This window comes from Neodiprion fabricii, chromosome 4 (assembly GCF_021155785.1).
Source record: "Neodiprion fabricii isolate iyNeoFabr1 chromosome 4, iyNeoFabr1.1, whole genome shotgun sequence".
Taxonomy (NCBI): Eukaryota; Metazoa; Arthropoda; class Insecta; order Hymenoptera; family Diprionidae; genus Neodiprion; species Neodiprion fabricii.
This window is the reverse complement of record NC_060242.1, coordinates 34,865,135-34,887,738: the sequence shown is the minus strand read 5'-3', so window position 1 is coordinate 34,887,738 and position 22,604 is coordinate 34,865,135. Positions and strand designations below refer to the sequence as shown.

The 22,604-nt window shown below is 37.5% G+C and overlaps 4 protein-coding genes across 17 annotated transcripts; 2 read left to right on the top strand and 2 right to left on the bottom strand.

The window, feature by feature from the left end:
* Nucleotides 1–7: 7 nt before the first annotated feature.
* LOC124180822 (dynein axonemal intermediate chain 7-like) lies at nt 8–11,541 on the top strand. 5 transcript variants are annotated; one of them, XM_046566655.1, is made up of 14 exons: nt 8–313; nt 856–1,042; nt 1,123–1,263; nt 1,342–1,416; nt 1,691–1,890; nt 1,976–2,148; nt 2,242–2,514; nt 2,678–2,755; nt 9,124–9,280; nt 9,353–9,638; nt 9,723–9,818; nt 9,965–10,183; nt 10,290–10,397; nt 10,593–11,541. In XM_046566655.1, exons 1-14 carry the CDS (start codon nt 228–230, stop codon nt 10,731–10,733), a joined length of 2,220 nt encoding a protein of 739 aa, XP_046422611.1. In that variant the 5' UTR covers nt 8–227; the 3' UTR covers nt 10,734–11,541. The 5 variants fall into 5 exon arrangements, with proteins under 5 accessions (XP_046422611.1, XP_046422608.1, XP_046422610.1 ...); XM_046566652.1 differs by having other exon boundaries at nt 2,594–2,755; XM_046566654.1 differs by having other exon boundaries at nt 2,594–2,755; nt 10,470–10,735.
* Nucleotides 2,809–8,204, bottom strand: LOC124180819 (toll-like receptor 13). Of its 7 annotated transcripts, XM_046566642.1 has the most exons (8): nt 7,584–8,202; nt 6,628–6,957; nt 5,508–5,912; nt 4,979–5,425; nt 4,542–4,810; nt 4,172–4,386; nt 3,847–4,057; nt 2,809–3,790 (listed from the first exon to the last, which is right to left on the bottom strand). In XM_046566642.1, exons 1-8 carry the CDS (start codon nt 7,747–7,749, stop codon nt 3,449–3,451), a joined length of 2,385 nt encoding a protein of 794 aa, XP_046422598.1. In that variant the 5' UTR covers nt 7,750–8,202; the 3' UTR covers nt 2,809–3,448. The 7 variants fall into 7 exon arrangements, with proteins under 7 accessions (XP_046422598.1, XP_046422597.1, XP_046422604.1 ...); XM_046566641.1 differs by having other exon boundaries at nt 4,542–5,425; XM_046566643.1 differs by having other exon boundaries at nt 3,556–3,800; nt 4,542–5,425; nt 7,584–8,203.
* An 833-nt stretch (nt 11,542–12,374) lies between the features above and the next one.
* LOC124180824 (glycogen [starch] synthase) lies at nt 12,375–19,240 on the top strand. 2 transcript variants are annotated; one of them, XM_046566657.1, is made up of 12 exons: nt 12,375–12,524; nt 14,287–14,438; nt 15,349–15,533; nt 15,942–16,138; nt 16,253–16,445; nt 16,524–16,786; nt 16,896–17,106; nt 17,197–17,333; nt 17,435–17,567; nt 17,714–18,100; nt 18,227–18,430; nt 18,555–19,240. In XM_046566657.1, the coding sequence occupies exons 2-12, from the start codon at nt 14,300–14,302 to the stop codon at nt 18,585–18,587; spliced, it is 2,082 nt and encodes a 693-aa protein (XP_046422613.1). In that variant the 5' UTR covers nt 12,375–12,524; nt 14,287–14,299; the 3' UTR covers nt 18,588–19,240. The 2 variants fall into 2 exon arrangements, with proteins under 2 accessions (XP_046422613.1, XP_046422614.1); XM_046566658.1 differs by lacking the exon at nt 12,375–12,524 and adding an exon at nt 14,013–14,114.
* On the bottom strand, nt 18,446–22,508 carry LOC124180825 (pancreatic triacylglycerol lipase-like). Of its 3 annotated transcripts, none has more exons than XM_046566659.1 (9): nt 21,973–22,468; nt 21,772–21,852; nt 21,311–21,576; nt 20,719–21,193; nt 20,240–20,488; nt 20,022–20,139; nt 19,689–19,901; nt 19,420–19,521; nt 18,446–18,506 (listed from the first exon to the last, which is right to left on the bottom strand). In XM_046566659.1, exons 1-8 carry the CDS (start codon nt 22,133–22,135, stop codon nt 19,440–19,442), a joined length of 1,647 nt encoding a protein of 548 aa, XP_046422615.1. In that variant the 5' UTR covers nt 22,136–22,468; the 3' UTR covers nt 18,446–18,506; nt 19,420–19,439. The 3 variants fall into 3 exon arrangements, with proteins under 3 accessions (XP_046422615.1, XP_046422617.1, XP_046422618.1); XM_046566661.1 differs by lacking the exon at nt 18,446–18,506 and adding an exon at nt 22,479–22,508 and having other exon boundaries at nt 18,753–19,521; nt 21,973–22,061; XM_046566662.1 differs by lacking the exon at nt 18,446–18,506 and having other exon boundaries at nt 18,753–19,521; nt 21,772–21,847.
* Nucleotides 22,509–22,604: the final 96 nt, after the last annotated feature.

The window sequence follows — 22,604 nt, the reverse complement described above, 5'->3', positions numbered from 1 at the left end:
AGCTCACGCTTGTGCAAGGTTCTTTATGGAACCAGAGTTGCCTCGAATGCAAGCCACGAGACTGCACTGTTTCGTTTAAACAATACGATTGCATATCCGTCCGTATATTATCGAATAGATACGTTATTCGAGACGTTTAAAAGACGGTTTAAAAACGTACGTGCAACTATGGTTTGAAAAGTTTGAATCAAATCACGGTGCAAAGCGAAGTATACAAGATAATCAAAATGGAGAACGATCTTCTGACCTCGATTACTTTCATCACTAACTACATAGATACCGATAGAGAAAAAGCCAAACGGGAAGAAGAACGGTATGGTTAATTATTTGAAAGTACGCCCATACGTGTGAACCATTTATCACCGAATGTTCTTGTTGTGGATTGGCTTCAACATGAGAAAATTTTTTTCGTATTCTTTCGAATATTTTTTATGTCTCACTTCACACGCCTCTTGAATAATGACAACAGACAAATGTCGGTGGAGCATATTAATGTGAATAATTATAAATTGTCCCTCCATCATTTAAAAAAAAAAAACAATATGAACAACGGTCTGCGAACATTTAACGAATTTAATCGTTCGAATGTGACGGAATATTAGAAAGGAAGGAAAATATAGTTCAACTTGACGTAGATGGCATTCATGCGTTGCAAATAACTCGTTGTTAGCGTGACCGTGAAAATTTGCAAAATAATAAAATAAAAATTTATATTTATCTTCACCTGACCTCAGGCTCGCGTCAAACGCAGAATAGAGTACCTTATATGATACAGTATACTTTGAACATGCTCACGTAAAGTATAACGTGTTTGGTTAGTCGATAATTACTCTTCTTTTTCCTGACATCGATCAGATACAAGCTAATCCGAGAACTTTACGAAGAGATTCGTCAGGAAAAGCTGAATTCCGTAAGAAAGGTAAAAGAGGAGGCGGAGGCGATGAAGCTAAGAAAAGAACAGCTTCAAGTCACTTGGTACGTTCTCTACGATAACAACAGAGCTTTCATGGACTACCAGCTGAGTAACAAAGATGTCGACTCTGTGAGTAAAAACCCCAAATACTCAAATTAGGAATGAAAAAATATTCTTGAGAATTCCGAACTCCGACCTATTGATTTCAGTGGGATCAATATATGAGATGCGACGGGCTTCCTGATCCTGGGATCGTTTCGGATCTCAACACTTACTTGTTCCTTTGGAGTCTCGATGATTACACAGCCAACGTTGAAACTGTGGCTAAAAAATCGGAGGAAGTCATTTACGTAAGTTTAAACACAAGGCAACGCCATGACTCTTGATGCCTCCTGAACGATCCATTTATTTGCATATCTTTGTTACAGCTTTTGAACAAGCTCGAGAGTATCATACACTATTCCGTTATGAACCCTCGAGAATACATCGACGAGTGTATATCGGTAAATTTTAAGTTTTATTTATCAAGAAAGAGAGCGTTTGAAACAGTGGAGAAAACAGATATGCAGTCTCGGATTTTAAATATCACAAATTTATTTCCCATTGTAGAACCATCTGCAATTTTAATTGCATCACTTGGTGAAAAAAAAAAGAAAAAAAAAACAATCCGAAGACTATATGGTTTCAATCAGACGCTTTCTCTCCACGTAATCTGGATGCAGTGTTTCAACCGTTCGAGTCGCCCACACATTCATTACAACTTCGTTCATCCGCTAGATCCGGCAGCAGTTTAGAGACAAGCTACAAATGTGGCTAGACTTGGCGACCTATCGTCTTTTGCGTCGTATAGAACAGGGAATGATCAGGGAAGATTTGCGAAATGCAAGATTCGTGAAAAAATCAAAGCAGTTGATTTGCTGCTTGTGGGCCCTGATAAAACTGCCAATCAGCATCAAGCAAGTGACAGAAAGAGACAGGTATACGATGTATTCCCTCGGCAATGTCAGGCATACATGTTATACATGTTGGCAAGTTGACATTTTTTTTAAATTTCTTTCACAGAAAACCGGTCGAAGTTGTTTTTGACGAAATCAATTTAACTATAAAAATGCCCATGGACGTTGATTGTTATTGCATGGCAATTCGTGGAATGTGGGTTAAGTATGACCACTATTCCGATCAAACTGCATCGTTCAATGAACCGGAATTGCCAGAAAAGTATCGAAGAACGCTAGGTTCGTACTTAACTGTATTCCACTTTCTCGTTGGCCACGAGAGGTGATCAATCTGAAATACTTATGATCATCTGGTTTTGGTTGACCGAACAGATCTGCTCAATTACTGTCAAATCGAACACGAAATGAAGGCAAAGATAAGAGAGGAGCAGGCCGAAGGTCGCCGGTTGCGTCTTGAAGAAAAGCGGCTGATGGCGGAAAAACTGGCGAATCCACCACCGACGGCGTCGCAAGCGGAACAAAAAAAAGCAAAAAGTCAAGCCGGGCAGTACGGCCGCGGTAAGAAGAACGAACCGGAACCAGAACCAGAACCAGAACCGTTGCCTTACTTGCCAACACCGGATGAGATAATACTGGCGAATGAAGGTGACCGTTGCATTTCTCGCTCTTTTCCTCATCCAAAGTGAACTTTTTTCACAAACGATTTTCGTTCTCCAACGTGCAGGTGAAGTGAGAAAGGAAATAAGGAGGCTGCTTTTTACCAGGTGCGAGAAGACGGAACTCAATTTAAGAAAGTACGCTATTCTAGGTGGCGCAATTCACGTCGACTTGGTCTATCAACCGGCTCAGCCCAAAGATATGCGAAGAGATATTCTAATCACCGCGTGTGAGTACGTGCACATTGTGGTATAGTCGTGGCGTTCACCATACTTCGCACTGAGGTTTTTTTTTCTTCATTTGCTCTTTTATTCGTGTACATTTAAGGACGTGCAGGCGTGCAGTTTTACATTGATTCTCATGGGAAACTGTCAGGCTCAATGTAAGAACACGTAAAATTAAAAGTAAAATAACTCCGGTATGGTTCAGACAATCGTTATTCAAATTTTACACGGGTGCAGTTTATAGGGTGAAAGTGACAACAATTTTGATTATTTTTATTGACCTAGCATGATCTCGACCTACATCCTTGTACAGCCTTAATGACGTGTCTGCATACCGCAAACTGAATTCCTCGTGCATAACATTTCAACATAAAAACCTGTCGATTCTGACTAGTAAGTTTCCGTCCATTCAGAAGTCGATACGGAGTAAGATGAGAAAAAAAAAACACATCGTCTTCCCGATGATTCACTCGAGAGAACGAGAGTTGTAAACTTGTAAAGAATAATATTATTGTCGGTGGTTTTGATACGATCAATAGTGTTTGTACGTGATCATACTTGTCTTGCTACTACATTCAGTCAATTTTACAATGATCAGCTTCGTTCGACGTCTCACACGCGTTAGAGATCAGAAAACGTCTTTTGATCTCGCGATGGTTAACAACGACGATTGTTTTCGTATCCCCCGGTATTCATCGCTACGCGATTGAACTTTGCACCGACTTATTGGCAGTTATTGCCCTTCTTAAACGCTTCCAAAATAATTTCCTCACGTTTCCATCTCTGCTGTCCTTAGGCCAAACGATGTACGTCTTTACCATCATTAGATAATGTAAGATCTTTGGTCGATGCTTTCTCGGAATTTCTTCAAGGAGAACCAGGACTAGTTCCTCCCGACAAGTCTCTAATAGCCGATGTTGCGCCAAGTGCATTTCAAACTGGCACCACTGTGACTTTATGAAAAATCCGCTGATTATCAGAAGGATTGTTCTGCTCTGATCCATCCCCATGATTATATTTTCCAAAATGCTCACGCCCACCTGCAAAGTACTAGAGTTACAAAAAGGAATAACAGAATAATTCTAATCAAACTTACGTGAAAGTCCCTTTCGTGAAAACAAATGCTCAAATTCGCCTCCGGACCTTCGATGTTTGGAATTAATTCCTCGATAACCCAATTTCTGTTCTCGTCCGAGTAGCTGACGAATATATCGTAGATGTAAATTCTGTCCTCGCAGTTCTCCGCATTGATCATACTCAACAGCGTCGCGTTTTTTATCTGAACTGCAACGTATTTGATGTACCACCTGAGAAACGGCAAGTCTGTAATTGTATAATATCCAGTTTCTCGATAAAAACTAGGCATTGTAGTTGACCCGCTTTTACCTCACTCTTACTGTTACCCAAGCAATGAATCGTACCATTTCCAGTATATTAACCCTCCGACGCCAAAAGAGCAACTAAAGACCAGTATCAAAATGTAGAGAACATGCTGCAGTGCGCTCAGCCAGAGTTGCGCCAATTCTTCCTGGCAGTAATCACTTGTATCCTCAAACCTGATGTATCGTTTCAACGATACATCTGTACAAGTATGCGTTCTACCGCTTGACTGATAATCTATCAGTATTGAAAAATTCTGGCAAGAAGAGAAGAGAGATTAACGCTGGGTAGTTTGTTGTAATATCGTGAGAATTTCGTAGGAGGATTAAACCGGATTACGGTTTAAATACGACTTGTTGGCAGTTACTGTGTCATCGAGTTTGTTTACTATTTTAATCGTCCACCTCATACCTGGCTGGAATTATGACTGCCAGTCCTGATGGATTCCATGAAGTTTTTCAGCTGGCAATTGCAAATGAAACTATTATTTGCCAACGTTAAGTAGGTCAATGATTTAAAGTCTTCTAACATGTCATCCGTCATCAAGCTGAGGACATTGGAATGCAAGTAAACACCCTGCAATTTTGGGTTCTCCGCGAATTCCCTCCCGTCACTCCAAGACCTTATGTAGTTCGAAGCAATATTGAAATGCTCTAAGAGCGGGAAATTTTCCAACACACCTGAAAAGGTATCTATATTGTTGCGTTCGACATGCAGAAACCTTAGTAAAGAGAGTTCTTGCAATGCCTCAAGGTTTTCAAGGCCTATTCTATTCATGGAGAGCTCTTGAAGTGTATCTAGCCCCTTGAACGTTTCTGTGCTTAAGTCAGAACCAAGTCCGAAATTACCCGATAGGTCTAAACTTTGCAAAATATTTAACTTTTCAAAAACTCCATCATCCAAGCTGCACAGACTGGTTTTATGAAGATCCAAACTGACCAACGAAGATGGCAATCTGTTCAACAAATGAGACGTTCCACAATGAATCGGGGTGTGACTCAAGTTCAACGTTGTTAAGGAATAAAGGCCGGTGAAGGCATTGCGTTGCAGTCTCATTCCCATATTCTGGTACTGTTGCGGAACACGTCTGTTGAATGTCAGGTCTAAAACTGCCAAATTCATCAGCCCCGCGAACGCATGATTCGACAAGGTAAAAATATTATTATTGGAAATACGAAGCCGTTTCAAATTTGCCAAATTCGTGAACGAGCCCTCTTCAATTGAATTTATACGGCAATGCCGTAGGTCCAATTCGACCAAAAATGGCATTGGCGGAAAGTCGGCCCAAGGTGATCCTGAACAAGGAGATACGTTAGTTAACAGCCGCGAAATGATTCATAATCGAAACTTCATACGCCATGCGAATTTGGTACTCACCAGTGGATACATTGGAATTTGCAAGTAGATCGTAGACGTAACTTCTTTCGGATTCCAATGAATAGTCGGAGTCGTCCTCCTCGTTATTTTCCCGTGTATACGATTCGGTTGTGCTATCTATCTCCGTTTCCTCCGTTTCTTGTGCCGAATTATTACGAAACGTGCTGAAGTCATTGCCGAAAAGAGACAACAACTTTAGGGAATATTGGACAGGCCTTAAGGCTTCTCGAGGAACAGTGGTCAGACCGAGACTGGCGAAACTCAGGATTTTCAAATAAGAACCCCTTTCGGTGCTATCCGCACTGATCGTCAGACCCTGCATCAAGTTCGAGAGATCTTCGACCGATATGGAGGCATTAGCCATGTCCAAGACCCTCAGAGTATTTTGCACCGGTACCAAGGTATCTGAGTTCATGAAAAAGAGGAAATAATTTACCTACAACTGTGTTCTTACAAGAAAAGTACCTGAGTTGAACCTGAAGTGTTTTTTAGGGTGGGGTCGAAGTTCCGAATCGTAAAAGCTCCGATAGTCCAGAGGAAACCAGTTTGCAGAAGTTTGGAACCGTCGGGGGTTTGCTATTCTGAGCAATTCTTATTCGCAACTTTGGTTCTTCGGTGCTTTGTTATTTCGTAACTTTGTATCTCATAACTCGCTCTTCCGGAATTACGTAGATTCGAAAATTTGTAATTCCGAGGATTTGGACTTTCGAAGCTTTTACGATTCGGAACTTCGACCCCACCCCGATTTTCTTCAATCTGCGATGTGTTGTAGAACACCAAAAACATTAGACGCGTATTTTTTTACGTACCAAATTCGGCCGTTTCAGGCGCAAAAACCACTCCGCAAGCTGACCCTCAAAAGACAAATTAAGATGCAACTTCTGAGATTGAATAACGTCCAATTGGTTTCATCAACAAACTTTACGTCATTGTCGAGAAATCCTAAAAAAAAATGATTTGAGGATAAACTTTAGGGGTGGTTTTTACGCTTTAAACGGCTGATTAGCAGGTAAAAAAAATTCGTGTCTGATGTTTTTTATGTACTACAACATATCATAGAATCAAGAAAATCTGTCGGGTAGACAACAAGTACTTTCCTTGTTAGTACCACTGTACCTACCATTGGCTACCAATCCTACATCCGTATACCGCATATTCAACCATGTCAGACTACCATTTGACAACCATCCAAAAGTTTGCGAGGTCAAATTGAACAACTGCAGTGACTCCAGGCTCAATACCGTCAAGTCTGATACCGAACAGAGATCGTCGTCGGAATCTATTTCTTCTCTCCAGTATTTAAGGGGCTCCTCATATTCCTCAGAATTTTCCAAAGTCTCGTTCATCTGGACTATAATTGCCGTTGATGTCGTCACCTGTTCATCTGATCTGCCGTAAGATTCGTCATCCAGCAATCGACTGCCCGTTAAAAGATAAGATTTTCCTGGAACTGAAACCAGAAAAGCGTTCAAACATTGAGCCAACACATAAGTCAGACAAGTATGTTATTATTGTAGCTTGTAATTTCACCAACTCATTGCTTGGATCGATACTTTGTCTCACATCGCAGACAATAACAGTGATGTGATACGTATGATCTTGTTCGGAAAAAGAAATCTTGGTCCGTGAAAAAAAAGCGATGTCTATCTGTCATTTGTGCAAATCGTTACAAATAATCCACGTAGGAAGTATTAAAGTACAGAGGTGCTGGAGATATAAGCCAAATTCCGTAATCTTACAATCAATTATGGGTGACCGGAAATAATTAATATAACACCGATAATTTCCACGAATTTTTTACTTCATTTATCTTTGTTTGAAGTGGCCGCGTTGACGGAGAACTGATATCAGCTGGTATTATGTTCGGCGACGTAATTGTGATGTACAAGTGTTACGAAACAAAGTAAAAGAGAGAGAAAAAATTATTCAGAGCAAAAAAAAAAAAAAAAAACAAACAATTCAGTTAATTTTATCTCGAAGACTTGATTTTTAAAATGAGAATATAGGACGTATTACGCGCAACTTTTTCAGCACACTTGGACAAAGTTAGCGGAGTTAGAAAATGTGCCGGCCTACCTTTTATCTGAACAAATCCCTCGTTGCTAAATGCATGAGTGTTGTGACGGTTATATTTATTTCTGAATCCTGTCGGGGTTCCGACGACATCGCAGCTCAGTGTCTTACTCGTTTTCGTAATGGACAGTAAAACCACAATTCCAGTAAAAAGAATGAACTTTGCCATTTTAATTGGCAGGAATCACGTAAAGCTTTGCGTAGTTCACATTTTTGTGCACGTCATTAGGTTCCTTTGAATTAAATCATCCGGGCTCGTGTTGAGCGACTTTGTTTATCGTTTCCTCCGTAATACCGCAATAAGGATTCACTTCATTTTCAATTTTCGCACGTCAGTATTTGAAGCCCGTACTCTGTTTATATTCTAATAAGATATTATTTCTCTGATAGATTTTCTTACTCGTACGCGTAAAAATTATAACCCCAATTAGACTTACGGGGCGAAAACACTCAATAGTTGAAAAAAAACGCGTGACAAGGTAGCAATTTTGAATTTTTTGTCAGGAATAAATCTACTTTTTTTAAATCAAGTATTGCGTCCCATTCAATTCACGTGTCGTTGAACTTACTGCCATTCCGAATTATATCATTCAATTGTTGAATTTTCCTCGACAAGAAAAGAGTGGGGTGATAATGAATAAGCCACATCTGACGTGCAGGCTGCTACAATCACGAAGCTTAGAATTTTATCTACTCAGCTGATAGTGTTCGTCAATAACCTTCATTATTTGCTAGCTTATCGATACGGTTGAAAATACAGAAGATTGGCAAACCGTACGCGATACGATTTCCTAATTCGATCGCATTTTTAAAATGATCGACAATACTATTTTCAAAATTATTATCATCATTTGTTAATATCCCTCTCCTTTATTTTCAGAGAAAACAGAGAATAAGAGAAGTTATGTTATAATCGGTCCACTAGAAACGAAAAGTTGAATTTTTTCACGAGGTTCTCGATGTTTTGAGATCTAGGAAATCACTAACGACTATTTCAGTCGACAATTAGCGTGTGTAAACAATTTTCTATCGAACGATACCTCGGCAATGCATGAACGGATTTTAATGATTTTGGTCTCACTCAACGTGGCGTTTCTTTAACTTGGAACTGAATCAATTTTGGATATGATTGGTCTAGTAGTTTTAGAATTATTCGAATAACAAAATATAAAAAAAAGAAAAAAACGAAAGTCAAATGATGGTACACGGAGAAGGAATGTACGAATTTTAGTGATTTTGGTCTCAATCGACGCGGTTTGTCTCAATTCTCGTCTGAACTGAGAACTGATTAGATATTAGTCTAATCGATTTAAGAGCTTTTGAGTTATTTAAATAATGAAATTTGAAGAAGAAACGATCATTTATGTAATAATGTTTTCTCAGCTCGAAACGCATCAGAGCGGGTTGTTTGTAGGATGGCTCGTCAAGATCAGCCATATTAACAACTCGTTTTTCTTATATCTACTCAAAGTATAATATGACGTAAGGAATAACATTTCCGCAACATAAATCTTAGCCTTACACCTTTGCAACCCATTTTCAGTACAGATTCCCAAAGAATTAAAATACGTTCCGTTTATGAAACCTTACGACCCGCCACCGCCGGCTGCTCAAGATGCTGAAAGACCACCGGAAGTGATCGAGGCAGAAATGAAGGCCTTGGAAGAAGCAATGGAAGCTCTGGCGCTGGTCACTCTAAAGTCAGTAACTAATTTTTACATTTCTTGAAAGTAACGTGTAACAGCGACGTCCATCTCTTATAATTTTTGTAGGATTCCGGATACGGTGCTCTGGTTTGAACCACCTTTGGTAGCTCACTGGCTGCCGGAGAGAAAAATCTGGTCGACCAAAGACGTCCATGATATTAAATATAACGAGGAACAGCAGATAATTACTTTCAGAACTGGACGGCTGGGTGTTCACGGCCTCGCCGGCTACAGATACATTAATCTACCCTTTCAAAGTTGGGAAATGAAACCAGAGTCCGGGAAGGACAACGGCGGCGGCGTGATCTTGTCGATAACAGCAGCAATCGTTCAAGTGGAGTTCATTGTCAGAGTGAGGCAACTGGAGAATCATTATTTTCGTTATATTCCCCGGGATAAAACAAAACTCGGTTATAATCAATTGTAACACTTTCAGGAAGATTTGGTATGCCTGCGTTCGTTGGTTGGTGGAACGAGTTCCGCACTCCAGGAAATCGTCGGTGAATATATGAAGCTGCATTTTCTAATACAGGTATTGACGCAATACAAGGATTAAGTTACGACGAGGAGGGACCGTTTTTCTGGCACCTACTCTCTCTAAACTAAAGACTTTTCACAATATCGATAATTGATCGATAGACGAAAACCTGCCTAGTATACGTCAAAGGCACTTTGTAGAAAATGCGAGCAGGCGGATGCGATCTTTTTCCCGATCAGGACGCTAGGAGCTACATGAAGGGGCTCTCTGGAAAACATCCGGTTGTTGAAAAACACCTGCAATCCTGCATGGGTCTACTCTGCACCGCATACCTATTTGGATGGTCCAGATGGAATGCTGGCTGCACCCCACGGGAAATTGTCATTCAGTTCAAAGAGATTCACGGTTGTGTCGCGCAGGTAAACGATTACGCATTTTCAAATAAATTTACCCCCTATCCTTTCTGTAATGAAATGCGAAAAGTACCAGAGTTATGGCTTAAATCCTGCTTTTGCCCACGCTTAGCAATCGAATTCGACTCTCTTGGTTTCTCCACTGGAAACATGTTTGGTCGACTGCACGGAGGTCAGTCCGGAATTTAGTAACAAACGTTTACCAGACCAGGAAAATCAGGTGAGCGGCCATAATTGTACACTTAAAGAATATTGAGGTAATAGTACATTACCATACGAGTGCGCAAAGTAGGTCGTTCCCGCACGAGCGAATTTAGTACATTGTATCATATGGACTCATCGTCGGTAAACGGACGAATGTTTTGAGAAAGTAAATTAACTCTACTCCTCGTTACCGGTGGTTCCTGCATCGCAGTTTCACGCAGATTTGTATCATATGGCGATGCATAACGCTGGGATAAAAAGTCGAATGCTGATGAAAAGCGTATCGTTCAAGCTTGCGACGATTGTAACTCAGCTTCTCCAGAGAACAAGTGTTATCAGTATGTCGTCATGATACGTTTTTTCATAACTTTTACTTTGCGATTTTACGGTGAGTATAACAATGTAGAAATGATAATCTACGGATAACGGTTTCCTACAGAAACGAAACTCGATACTCTTGTTATTCAAAGGTTTCTATAAATACTAGTGAAAAGCATACGTAGCCTGAAAAAATAAAGAATATCTATTTTTCATTGTTATAAACTTTTAATATGAAGTTAAATTATATTCTAGTCACTGAAATCTCACACAATCAGTCAGGGAGTTCAATTTATTGACATATCATAACAAATGTTACTCTAATCTTGGACATAAGTGAAGTAGTTTTAAAAGTGTTTTATTATGCACTGTTATGAAATTATATGTATTACAGATTGTAATATGCTAGTATTATATACTAAAATATTTATCATACGTTTTCGACAAATAAAAATATATACGTCGTTACTTAATTTATTGACGTGTACAGTTATCAGGTACATACATTGTGCTGTAATTTCAGCAGTTTATCGTTACACGTGTTAACTGAAGCACCTCTGAAACTTGAAATAGTGATAATACACTTATAACGATACATAAATAATATCGGACCTTGTTGGAACAGAAATAATAATTGGAGTTAATAAGAATATCATAAATTTGCGATCTGATACTAACAATTCAGACTTATTCCGAGTAACAATTTATTTTTACATTAATTAAATCAAGGTGCGCGTACAGAAATACGGAACAATGAACTTTTCCTCCTTCAATCCTTGTTAAATTGAATGAACGCAACTAAAAGAGTTACCCGAAAAGTAGGTAATAACTGAGAGCCCAAAATGGAATTTTGTGATCCTTCAGTGGGTCTGTTTTTGCAAAAAATGCTTTTAATTTCACTCAATAAAGAAAGAGTGTTATGCCCTGGAGAAATTTCGTCGCGATACATGTTCTTCCCTCAATATTTCATAATTTTCCTTTCACTGCTTCTATTACACTCTTGTATTTGTCGAAGTAACGGTTCTTAGGTCAATTTTAAAAACGCGTCGAAGGCGAGGAATCCAATTCGAGAAATATTGGGTAAAGCTAAATCGTATAAAACATAGTGAGAATTATAAAAATGAATTTATTCTAAAAATAATCGCTGCATCGAATAATCGAGCCAGACAAAATAATCGAATACGACTCGTTTGAATCGGTGAAAATTAATCGATTATTAGATTATTTCGTATTTATTTGAAACAGTGCTAGCGGAAGAATTTTTTTCATAATTTATAGTTTCATTCAAAATATTTTTCAATTTTAGGTGAAAATATTCATTTATCTTTCACTTATTATATCCAATACGTACTTAGTAAGTAAACCAATTAAAATAATTGATACATTAATTACAGAAATTGATACTGTATTGCTTCGTTCATGGGAGTAAAGACCAAAAACTGATTGTGAGGAACAATAATCGAGTCAGTCAATTAATCGCGTTTGTAAAATAATCTATTATACTTGACTAATCGGGAATTCTGAATTCAAATTAAATGAAACTTACCGCGCGCTCCTGCCATCTGGCGTCAAAATTGAAAACCATATTGCTACTGATAGCGCATTTATCGACTACCGAGGCAGTAGTATCTGGAGACTCCTACTAGAGTCTTTACCGAAGTACATACGTAACCAACACACGAGTGAGTGGGAGTGTTGCGTCTCCCGAACGAGTATAAATGTAGCTAGAGCGTGACCTTCATTTGAACCTGCCAGCCACAGTCTTCTTCTCGTCCGCTAGCCTCCTAACATCTCAGAATTTTCACATAAAATCTTCGACAAACAGGTAATAAAGTGATGATTTAAAAACCGTAAATACCAACCTCTAGCTGTTATAACTTAAGTGTATTTCCGAACTTTATTCGTCTGTGAAAAATTTGTTACACCTCACACCGTGCTTGAAACGTGACAGGATCAGTTTACGACGTGAACTCACGAATGCATACCTGTTTATATACGTGTATCTGACTCTGATGAAGTGTTTACGTTATTCGCCGACGTTCGGTTTCTGTACCTACATTCTTCAACGATTTGCTACTTGGAATAAAACACTTACGATTAACTATTTTTCTCAAATTGAATGCCAGCTGTAAGAGATGACAGTCGCATTTTTACGATTGCAAGTCCTTAATTGTCAAATTGGGATCGAGGTGGAGCTGGCAAAAAGCTCTCGGGTCGCAATACTAAAATTATTATCAAGGAACCGGTTCATTTCATTGATTTAAAATCAAAATTATGCATAGCCGTAATTCTACAGTTAACTGAGTGACGTTTTACATACTTACATGCCGAACCGGCGACCGTGGTTAGATTGTCTCCTTTACGTCTTTTTATAAAAGTTGACAGAAATCCAAAAATTACGCAGTGCTAGTTCAAGGTTGTCGCTCGTTAAGCACAGTGGATATATAAACTACTGACTTGGCAAAATTCGGTGATTTGCATCTGTTTCGCTCCGTATAGGATCGTACACTGTTAATATTAAATCCCGATTGAATAATCATTTATATTTGATACAATTATACTGAAACTGTCGTCCCCGTGCAGTAGGATGATCGAGATAACGCGTGCATCATGCATGTACGTGCATGCATGCATACAAACATATTTATACGTTATTTTCCTATTCTTGTTTCAGGTCGTCTGGAATCACGTAATAATTAACGCCTCGGGATGGTTATAATAACTAAAGATTAGCAACGATTTTCTTTTATTTTTTAAATTCCATTCAATTACCAGGGAATTAGGTAACCCGTTTGATATTATCGGTCTTATCCGTACTTGTACAGCGCAATAACACTTTTGATTGACGATTGGCATTAGGGAAACAACAAAAGCAATATATTATGTTTTATAGTTTGCATGTCATGTATTACGTACATACAATAAAATATTTTCTACCGTAACTCTAACCGACCCCCCGTAAGAGATGCTTATTTGGAATCAATTGAATAGTCGTAACCGAAGCTGGCGGCGTTACTACAACTCGATTGAGCAATGCGTGTAACAGATCTTATAATGAAGAGTTGGCGAACTCGTGTTGAATGGATGTTTCTATAATGGCTCGAAATAGCTGCGTGGTATAAACCTTACTCCAATTTATAGGATGCTCTTACTGCCGATTAGTATCTATTCAACAATCGGTTTGCTTATAACATCGCTCGAGTCTAATCACTGTACCAAACCGTTAATGTAATAGGTTAGTTACAGATATATGACTTGTTAACGTAACCGTAACGAGATTACGAAATACTTGACAAAAATACAAACTAATTTTGCGAATGTACGTCAGAGGCATTATAGATGGAATATGACGCGGCTTACCACTGCCAGTGGGTTGATGAAATGTGCCGGTCGCCGGAAAATTATTCACTATCAAGTACGCTCGAATTTCATATTCGCATTTAATCAATTTAACGAGTAGTTCGATTAATGCAAGATGGTCTTTGTCAACGCAGACACGCGAATTATACGCGACGAATGCCTGACACATGATTTGCATGTAAATTAATTATTGATCGATGAGATATAACCGGAAAAATGTGTTTCAGAGATTTCATCAAGATGTCTCGAGACCGAGCCTCGAGGAGGTTTTATCGGGTGGACAGCGGTCATGACCTTCTCGACTTTATGGATCGAGGCCATTCTGCACAGCACGAAAACCGATGGACCTTCGAGGTTGCCTGGGAGGCAGCCAACAAAGGTATATTCCGTTGTCGTGTTTTACCGTGATGTCACGCGACCGATTTAAGGGGTTACCTTGCTCGATTTCGACGTTGACGTATATATCTCCAAATATCGAAGTACACGTATCTCAAACGCGACAAAGGGCAATTCCATGCGCAATTCTGAACAAAAAACACTGCAACACATTCTCATTTGAAGTAGAAATAAAAGTAGAACACGGATTCTACCGATTTACTACAGTGATTTCGTAGAAACCGTGCTATTGCGTTATTTCCGCGCCGAATCAAAATGTATTTGAGTGTTTTTGTTCAGAATTATGTATAGAATGAGGCTGTTAAGCCCTTTTATTGCATTTCGGATACGTGCATTTCAATATTTGGATAAATATACGACAACGTCGAAATCGACTAGGGAGCCCCTTTTATTGACTGGTGTAAACAATCAACTGCATTAGCGGGAAAATCGAGAGGCATAATAATTTTCAGGTATAATATTTTTCTATCGCTGTTCAGTAATACCACTGAAAAAATTCTCGAGCTTTTTAATTTATCGGAATGAACTGTTGAAACTTGTGCAACGATCGAATATGATATCGCACCCGCGAAAATAGGCCTAAACTTAAATACAATTAATAAATAACGATATGCAGACGTATGTATGTTCAAAAGAGATTTGATGACAGAAAATATCATCTTTCATGGAAAGCTGAGAGATGAGCATGTTTCAAATTGCTTCAAAATTGTTGGTTTAAGTAGTCAAACGAAAGCTCAGAAATTACTAATTAGTAATGCTTATTGATGGTATAAATTACGAATATGCAACATGCACATTTCTATATCCCTCAATCCTTTATGAGTACGTTAATTTTGTGTATAAAAATAGAAGTAACTGCAATACACATGTGCATGTTTAATTTTTACTATCAGTGGGCGGTATATACACGGTGATAAGATCAAAGGCTTATGTATCTACGGAGGAAATGGGGGATCAGTACTGCCTAATCGGTCCATATAAGGAAGCCTGTGCTAGGACTGAGGTTGAGGAGGCTAACTTCCCAACTCATAGTCCTTTAAGCAAAGCTGTGCAAGTCATGCGTGATCAGGGTTTCAAAGTAAGTGCAAGTGATGTCCAAAACAGCCCTCAGTCTAATGATTCTGTACCATTGTATCGTTACCATAACATTTCATCAATGTGAGACAGTTAGCATTTTAGTAAAGATCAATGAACTTTTTTATAAAATACCCATAATATATGGAAGAACAAAGAATTCACGAAAAATTCAAATTTTACCATACATCCGAGCATGCATGTATAGTTTGAGGATAAAATAGGTAAAAAATCAAGAAAGAAATTAATTTTTCATTCTGATGGATATAAAACAACTTGAATGTATTTCAAGTACCATTTTTTTTTTTTTTTTTTTTTTTTTGTGGACACCCTGTGTAAGGTAGTCATTTATCATATAGATGAGTTTGCAAATATTTGTATAATTTGTGATTTCTGTTTATTTACTTTGTAGGTATTTACCGGAACATGGCTAGTTGATGGCAATCCTCAAATAGTTTTATTTGATATTGGAAGTGCTGCCTGGAAATTAGACGAATACAAACAGGAGATGTGGAATACGTGTCATCTGGGTATACCTCATCTGGACATAGAGGCTAATGATGCTGTAATCTTAGGATATCTCGTTTGCCAATTTATTTCTGAATTCAGGTGAAGTCAGAGTTTGCATTAAAATTAACTGCTACACTTCCATAATTATTTCTGGAAATGTGAGACAGAACGATCAGCATACTCTAAGTTGTAAATAATAATTACCTTTAACAGAAAAGCAGCTGAAGAATATTCACCTGTACAACCACGTATTGTCGTTCATTGTCACGAATGGCAAGCTGGAGTTGGGCTGATTGCATTGAGAACCAGACTTGTCGATGTGGCTACAGTCTTCACCACCCATGCTACTCTTCTGGGGAGATATCTGTGTGCTGGCAAAATAGATTTTTACAATAACATGGACAAGGTAAATCTTGTCTGTTGTAAAACTCTGTTGAAAAACGAATTATCGTATCAGAATTATATCATTTTTTCTGTGCTCCAGTTCAGTGTTGATGAAGAAGCTGGTAAACGTCAGATATATCATAGGTATTGTATGGAGCGAGCTGCAGCACATCTGGCACATGTATTCACAACTGTATCAGACATTACAGGATTTGAGGCTGAGCATCTCCTCAAAAGAAAACCAGATATTATTACTCCGAATGGTTTGAATGTTAAAAAATTCTCAGCATTGCATGAGTTCCAAAATTTGCACGCAATAAGTAAAGAGAAGATTCACGAGTTTGTCAGAGGCCACTTTTATGGGTGAGGTTATTATTACAGATATTATTTCACTTTTGAGTCTCAGCTGCCGACTGTAAAACTGCCATAACTGACATTTCCAATTTTTTAAAAAACGTATACTCTGTTTCAGCCATTATGATTTTGACCTAGATAAGACTTTATACTTTTTCATTGCTGGACGCTACGAGTTTGGAAATAAAGGAGCTGACATATTCATTGAAGCATTAGCCCGATTAAACCATTACCTAAAATCATCCAGACCTGATGTTACCGTTGTTGCATTTCTTATTTTCCCTGCGAGAACCAACAACTTTAATGTTGAGTCATTACGTGGACATGCGGTAAGTGAATAAGGATTCAGGATAATGCGTATTACATAATTTCGTAAATATATAGGTACCGATTGATTATTTATGTTTTTTTTCCATTAGGTAACGAAATCTTTAAGAGACACTATTAATGACATACAACAAAAAATCGGAAAACGAATGTACGAGTTATGTTTATCTGGACGAATGCCTGAAAGTCAAGATCTTTTAGAGAAAGAAGATACAGTAAAAATAAAGAGGTGAATCTTTGATATACTAAATAATTCAACACTAATTGTTAGGGTCTTACTGTTTAATTATTTATATTCATTTTGTTATATTTATTATTTCATCTTCTTAGGTGTTTGTATGCATTGCAAAGGGATGGATTACCTCCGGTTACTACCCATAATATTGTAGATGATTGGAACGACCCTGTCCTAGGAGCAATACGGCGTTGTAATTTGTTTAACACAGTCAATGACAGAGTCAAGGTAAACGTGAATAAAACTTAGTCATATGTAAACCAGCACAAAAGTTGCGTAACATGCAAGTTTTATGAATCATATTAGTTATTCAAACGATAATAATCTGCCATATTTGATCCTATTGAACTAAGTTGAGTTAGTTCTTTTTTTAGATAGTTTTTCATCCCGAATTTCTTTCGTCAACAAATCCATTGTTTGGGCTGGATTATGAAGAATTTGTCAGGGGATGCCATCTTGGAGTATTTCCCTCATATTACGAGCCTTGGGGCTACACACCTGCCGAATGTACAGTTATGGGTATTCCTAGTGTAACTACAAATTTGTCTGGATTTGGATGCTTTATGCAAGAACATATAGCCGACCCAATGAGTTATGGGATCTATGTGGTTGACCGACGATTTATAGGATTAGAGAACAGCGTACAGCAGCTAGCCCAGTATATGTTCGACTTTGCAAGGCTCAATCGTAGACAGCGAATCATTCAAAGAAATCGAACTGAACGCCTCAGCGACCTCTTGGATTGGAGAAATCTTGGCATTGTTAGTAAAATACTTATTGCAATGGAATGTTCAGCAGGGTTGAATGTTTCAGGAAACTTACTCCGACTTTCAGATTAATAATTAGACTTCAAATAAATGTAAGTCTTCTTTTATTTTCCTATTTAGTACTATCGACAAGCAAGAATAAAGGCTTTGTGCACCCTTTACCCTGAACTGGAAGGTGAACTTGGAGAGGGCGGCGTTAGTAGATTCAATTATCCACGGCCGATTAGTGAGCCACCATCACCTTCCTCTTCGCGACACACAACTCCTGCAGCATCTGTTCATGGCTCTGACGATGAAGAGGATGAAGTTGACGACGAAAAGGAGGTATGTGAATTTGTCTTCATACATATACTGATATTGTTTTTTTTTTTGTCGTACAAGATGATCTTTGAACTGAAAGCTTTTCAACATTGACTCACATTAGTAACAAAAATTTATTATTCCGCAGCTTGAAGAGTTACGGCAAGCAAATGGTAGGTAACTACTGGCTGTCAAAACTTGTCACCGTTTTAACTAGGAAGCAGAAATACCATCGTAAACGAAAACGAGAAACTTTATTTCAAAAAAATATCATCAATGTATGGTGAAAAGTTTTGAGCCAACATGAGCTGTTTCAATAATTGATATCTAATTTTCAGGTATAATGTTTTGTAGTAGATCTACTCGTTAATCAACAATTGTTCTTATTTAAAGCTCTCATTTTTATGTAGCAGTTCGTCTGTTATTGTTAAATTCCACTCAATGGCAGTATTGTTACAAAATACACACCACACAAGTGTATAAATTTTGGTCAGTCTGATGCTGCATTGCATTCTATTTCTAAAAGAAATATGACACAAATTTATGTGACGTATTTTTTTAAAATTCACGCACTACAATTATTTTTGTACTGTGCAACTTACAGTATAACTTTATTTCAGCTATATACATATACGTATTTACTTACAATATATGCATATGTATATTGCCTTGATGATAAAAATATCGTATATTGCAACTTTCAAGTGTTAAGGTAAAATGTCATTATTACTTATTAATAATTAGTCCAAATCTATAAAATAATATTCTATTATGAAATTTGAACTGTAACATTTGTTTTAAATAAAACTTGTCATCAATGCTACACATAACTCATATGAAAAAAAACATGATTTTGATTCAGCGCAGCAGAGTTCTACCTCCAATACGAAACTCCTGACTTTAAATGTCGAGGACATACAATACAATGATCAAATAAAATCTCAAATAGGTATGATACGCTGACACTATAGAAGTAGACCAAATTTATGTATATGGCATATGTATTGCCTTACCAGACTTAATCACCACTGTTTTATCTACTTGTAGTATACAGTAATTGGATCTTTACTGGTTCTTCGCTAGTGACAAGAGTATGTGATCCATGGTGTTCCCATCTAATCAAAATTGAGAATGACACACTGAATTACATGCATTCCTTTAATCCAAAATTGAGGAAGATATAGCAAATTAGAATGTTTGATTTTTGGAATCCTGTTATATTGAGAACTTCATTTTGTTCTTTCTACTCGTAGTATTACAAACTTGATTATTGTTGGCTTACCTGTTTCCCCTACTGTCTTCAATGGTAACAATGTCGACTTTCAAAATAACTTCCAATGGTCTTTTAGTACTAGTTTCGTTTTCGTTTTCAGCTATAGTCTTATATTGCATGACACCATGGATTACAGATTGTGTCAAATTCCCAGTAAATGTTTCAAAGTCTATTGCTGCTGTGTTAAAGAAGATGAATTGTCCCCTAGATTGTTCTCTGACACTACAAAAAATACATGAATTAGTCATACTAAGATGTATAGTAATAATCAATTCTGCATAAATAATCTTCATAATATCGTTAAGTTATATGGAGTATTAATAACATAAGAAAAAAACTAACTCGCAACGAATTTTGAAAGATGTAAAAGCTTCTTGAACTTCAATATCCAAGTACAATATCCCCGATGTATAGATGTTAGCATCTGCAGCCGTAGTGATGGAAGCTCGCACAACATCACCTGCAAATTGGTAAATATTAGGGATTTTTCAGTACTACCAATTATTTAGGTAATATTCACTTGGTTATAATATAGCAGTTATATCTGCCTTCATAGTTACCACAATATGGTTCATCTGCTCTTGTAGCTAGATAAAAGATTCCTTGATTAGCGGAATTGGCTTTGTATCCCATTTCTTGAGGGAATGACATCTTCTGTGGAAAACAGTAGCCTCTTAAGAAGTCATTTGCTCCTTGAGAACAAGGCCATGCTCCAAACTTGCATTTTTTTAATTGACTTTGAATACTCTCCACGAAAAATTTCCAAGCCCGTAAATGACTACATGCTACACTTCTATCCAAGGATTCTTCTGTACATGTAACATAAATTTTTTATGGTTAACTTAAAATGAGGGCAATATGCAAAGACGACTAGAATTATCAACTGCTAGCAGTACCAGTGAGGTATCGGTTACCAGGTTGCAATACTAACAATGCAAAAATTCCAAGAAGTGCAATGTCTACTATGAACGACACCAAAATACTACCCTCTCTGTTCCGTTTTTGAATATTTATTAGAATTTATGCAATATGTGTTTACCATTCAAATGACTAACGATAACAGAATTTTTTACGTCAGTACACCCCGGTTGTTCTCGGCCACCATTGGGAAAAAAATCAACATGACCCATTGGTCTTAGCAATCCAAATCCATCAGTGAGAGTCTCAGAACCATCAGTATGTATTATATCTACAAATTGAGCATCCGATATATCCAGTTTCTTGGAACGTTGTCTTATGAGGTGATTTTTGAAGAAAGGTGATGCTGGATCTAAGCCCGTTATACGTCCAACAAGTAAATTGTTTCCTTTTAGCATCTCAGATGCACAACCAGCTACATGAGCACCAAGACTGAAGCCAATCATGTGAATATTTTTTACACTGGTGCCCATTTTAATTGCGTCTCTCAATATCAGTGATAGCTGGCGTCCAATTAACTCTATGTTTGCCACTGCAAATGCGTAAGATGTTCCTGCACCATGTTCCCAGTCTACGACTATGACATTGGCATCTTCCTGTAATTTTCATTGCAAGTATTCAATTTCGACATTGGATTTGTTGAATTACTCTAACAAGGCTCACATTATTTTTTCAGATTATTCTGAATTTAACTGATATCTTGTCATACTTACCACTTCTAAAAGTGATTTCGCTCCAAGACCAATGGCTTCGTCATTGCCACTTCCTTTGTACCCATGTATCAATACTTTAACATTTTTTTCCTGGTCAAAACTAGACTTACTGATCGAGTTCAAACCATCTCCATAACTGAGAACTTCTGGAACTGTTGACTTGATGCGGGTATATAACAAAAATCTAGTTTTTATCTTGTCAGGATGTTCAGGTGGCCGTTTGAGAGGTAATGGTGATGGAGGATTAGTGAAACAACCAACGAATTCTGTTTACAAGTTAAACTGGTATCAAAAGATCATCTTTGTCATTGGATAAACAGATATTTACAAACCAGATACTTGTGCATACGTATATATATAATATTCATTCATAGATTTTTAAACTACAGTACGTAATGCAATCATTTTACGTTATGCCACAGTTTATTGTTTGATAAAAAAATAAAAATATTAAGGCACACCATAACAAACTTGGGGTTTCAGCTTAGTTTGAATATTTATTCGGCGTTGCATCATTCGTCTTCTTCTATTAATCATCTTAGCTGAAACACACGATTTATCATAATTAATCCAAGCTAAGGACATTTTATTACTTTATTTACCATACATATAAACAAATTCTCCATTCAGATTCACTATTACAAAATTAATATCCTACTTACCACGATGGTACTGCGCTTCAGTCAAGACATTGAATATCAAAATTATCACGAATATTTGAACTATCCGGTTGAGTATGATTAATGCCATGCTCCAGATTAAATAACTTATAATAAGGATGCCACAAGAAGTTGTAGGACGGGCTGTAAAAAAGGCACTACACATTCACAGTATTCTTGACCATTTGAAGCAAAATACGTGTGAGTATGGTCGAGTTGTCACATAATAGGCTTTTTCAGAACACGCATCATGGCACAAAGAATATTAATAGGTAATACTGTAATAGTACATCTCATATACCTATATGCAAGATTCTGTGGAAGTGAATGCATTCATTGAACCCAAGCCATTTTTTACTCTTAATGTAATGATGGTTCAAGTTCTAATTATTTTTATCAATATAGATGTTAAAGATATATATGCATTAATAAATGAAATTTTATAAATTATCGACGTAGGAACCGAATTTCAAACACTTTTTCACAGTCGTAGTACAACTTTCACTTACATGTTTCTCACAAACTTTCACTTGAGTGCCGCAGCTGGGAAGCCATTCGTGTGATAAATCCCAACTTCCTACATATATAGTCAATAAAAATAACACTAGATACAATGTGCTTCGGTCTGCAATATG

What these genes read in the sequence shown, in the direction of transcription:
- LOC124180822 (XM_046566652.1), top strand. Translation starts at nt 228, where the DNA reads ATGGAGAACGATCTTCTGACCTCGATTACTTTCATCACTAACTACATA. An exon ending in GCCAAACGGGAAGAAGAACG is followed by an intron (nt 314 to 855) that starts GTATGGTTAATT and finishes GACATCGATCAG; the next exon opens with ATACAAGCTAATCCGAGAAC. An exon ending in CAAGTGACAGAAAGAGACAG is followed by an intron (nt 1,891 to 1,975) that starts GTATACGATGTA and finishes TTTCTTTCACAG; the next exon opens with AAAACCGGTCGAAGTTGTTT.
- LOC124180819 (XM_046566641.1), bottom strand. Translation starts at nt 7,749, where the DNA reads ATGGCAAAGTTCATTCTTTTTACTGGAATTGTGGTTTTACTGTCCATT. An exon ending in GGGTTAATATACTGGAAATG is followed by an intron (nt 4,058 to 4,171) that starts GTACGATTCATT and finishes GCCGTTTCTCAG; the next exon opens with GTGGTACATCAAATACGTTG. An exon ending in TTCACGAAAGGGACTTTCAC is followed by an intron (nt 3,791 to 3,846) that starts GTAAGTTTGATT and finishes AGTACTTTGCAG; the next exon opens with GTGGGCGTGAGCATTTTGGA.
- LOC124180824 (XM_046566657.1), top strand. Translation starts at nt 14,300, where the DNA reads ATGTCTCGAGACCGAGCCTCGAGGAGGTTTTATCGGGTGGACAGCGGT. An exon ending in TTTACAATAACATGGACAAG is followed by an intron (nt 16,446 to 16,523) that starts GTAAATCTTGTC and finishes TCTGTGCTCCAG; the next exon opens with TTCAGTGTTGATGAAGAAGC. An exon ending in GATACAGTAAAAATAAAGAG is followed by an intron (nt 17,334 to 17,434) that starts GTGAATCTTTGA and finishes TCATCTTCTTAG; the next exon opens with GTGTTTGTATGCATTGCAAA.
- LOC124180825 (XM_046566659.1), bottom strand. Translation starts at nt 22,135, where the DNA reads ATGTGTAGTGCCTTTTTTACAGCCCGTCCTACAACTTCTTGTGGCATC. An exon ending in GAAACCCCAAGTTTGTTATG is followed by an intron (nt 21,577 to 21,771) that starts GTGTGCCTTAAT and finishes ACTTGTAAACAG; the next exon opens with AATTCGTTGGTTGTTTCACT. An exon ending in GAAGACAGTAGGGGAAACAG is followed by an intron (nt 19,522 to 19,688) that starts GTAAGCCAACAA and finishes AATTTTGATTAG; the next exon opens with ATGGGAACACCATGGATCAC.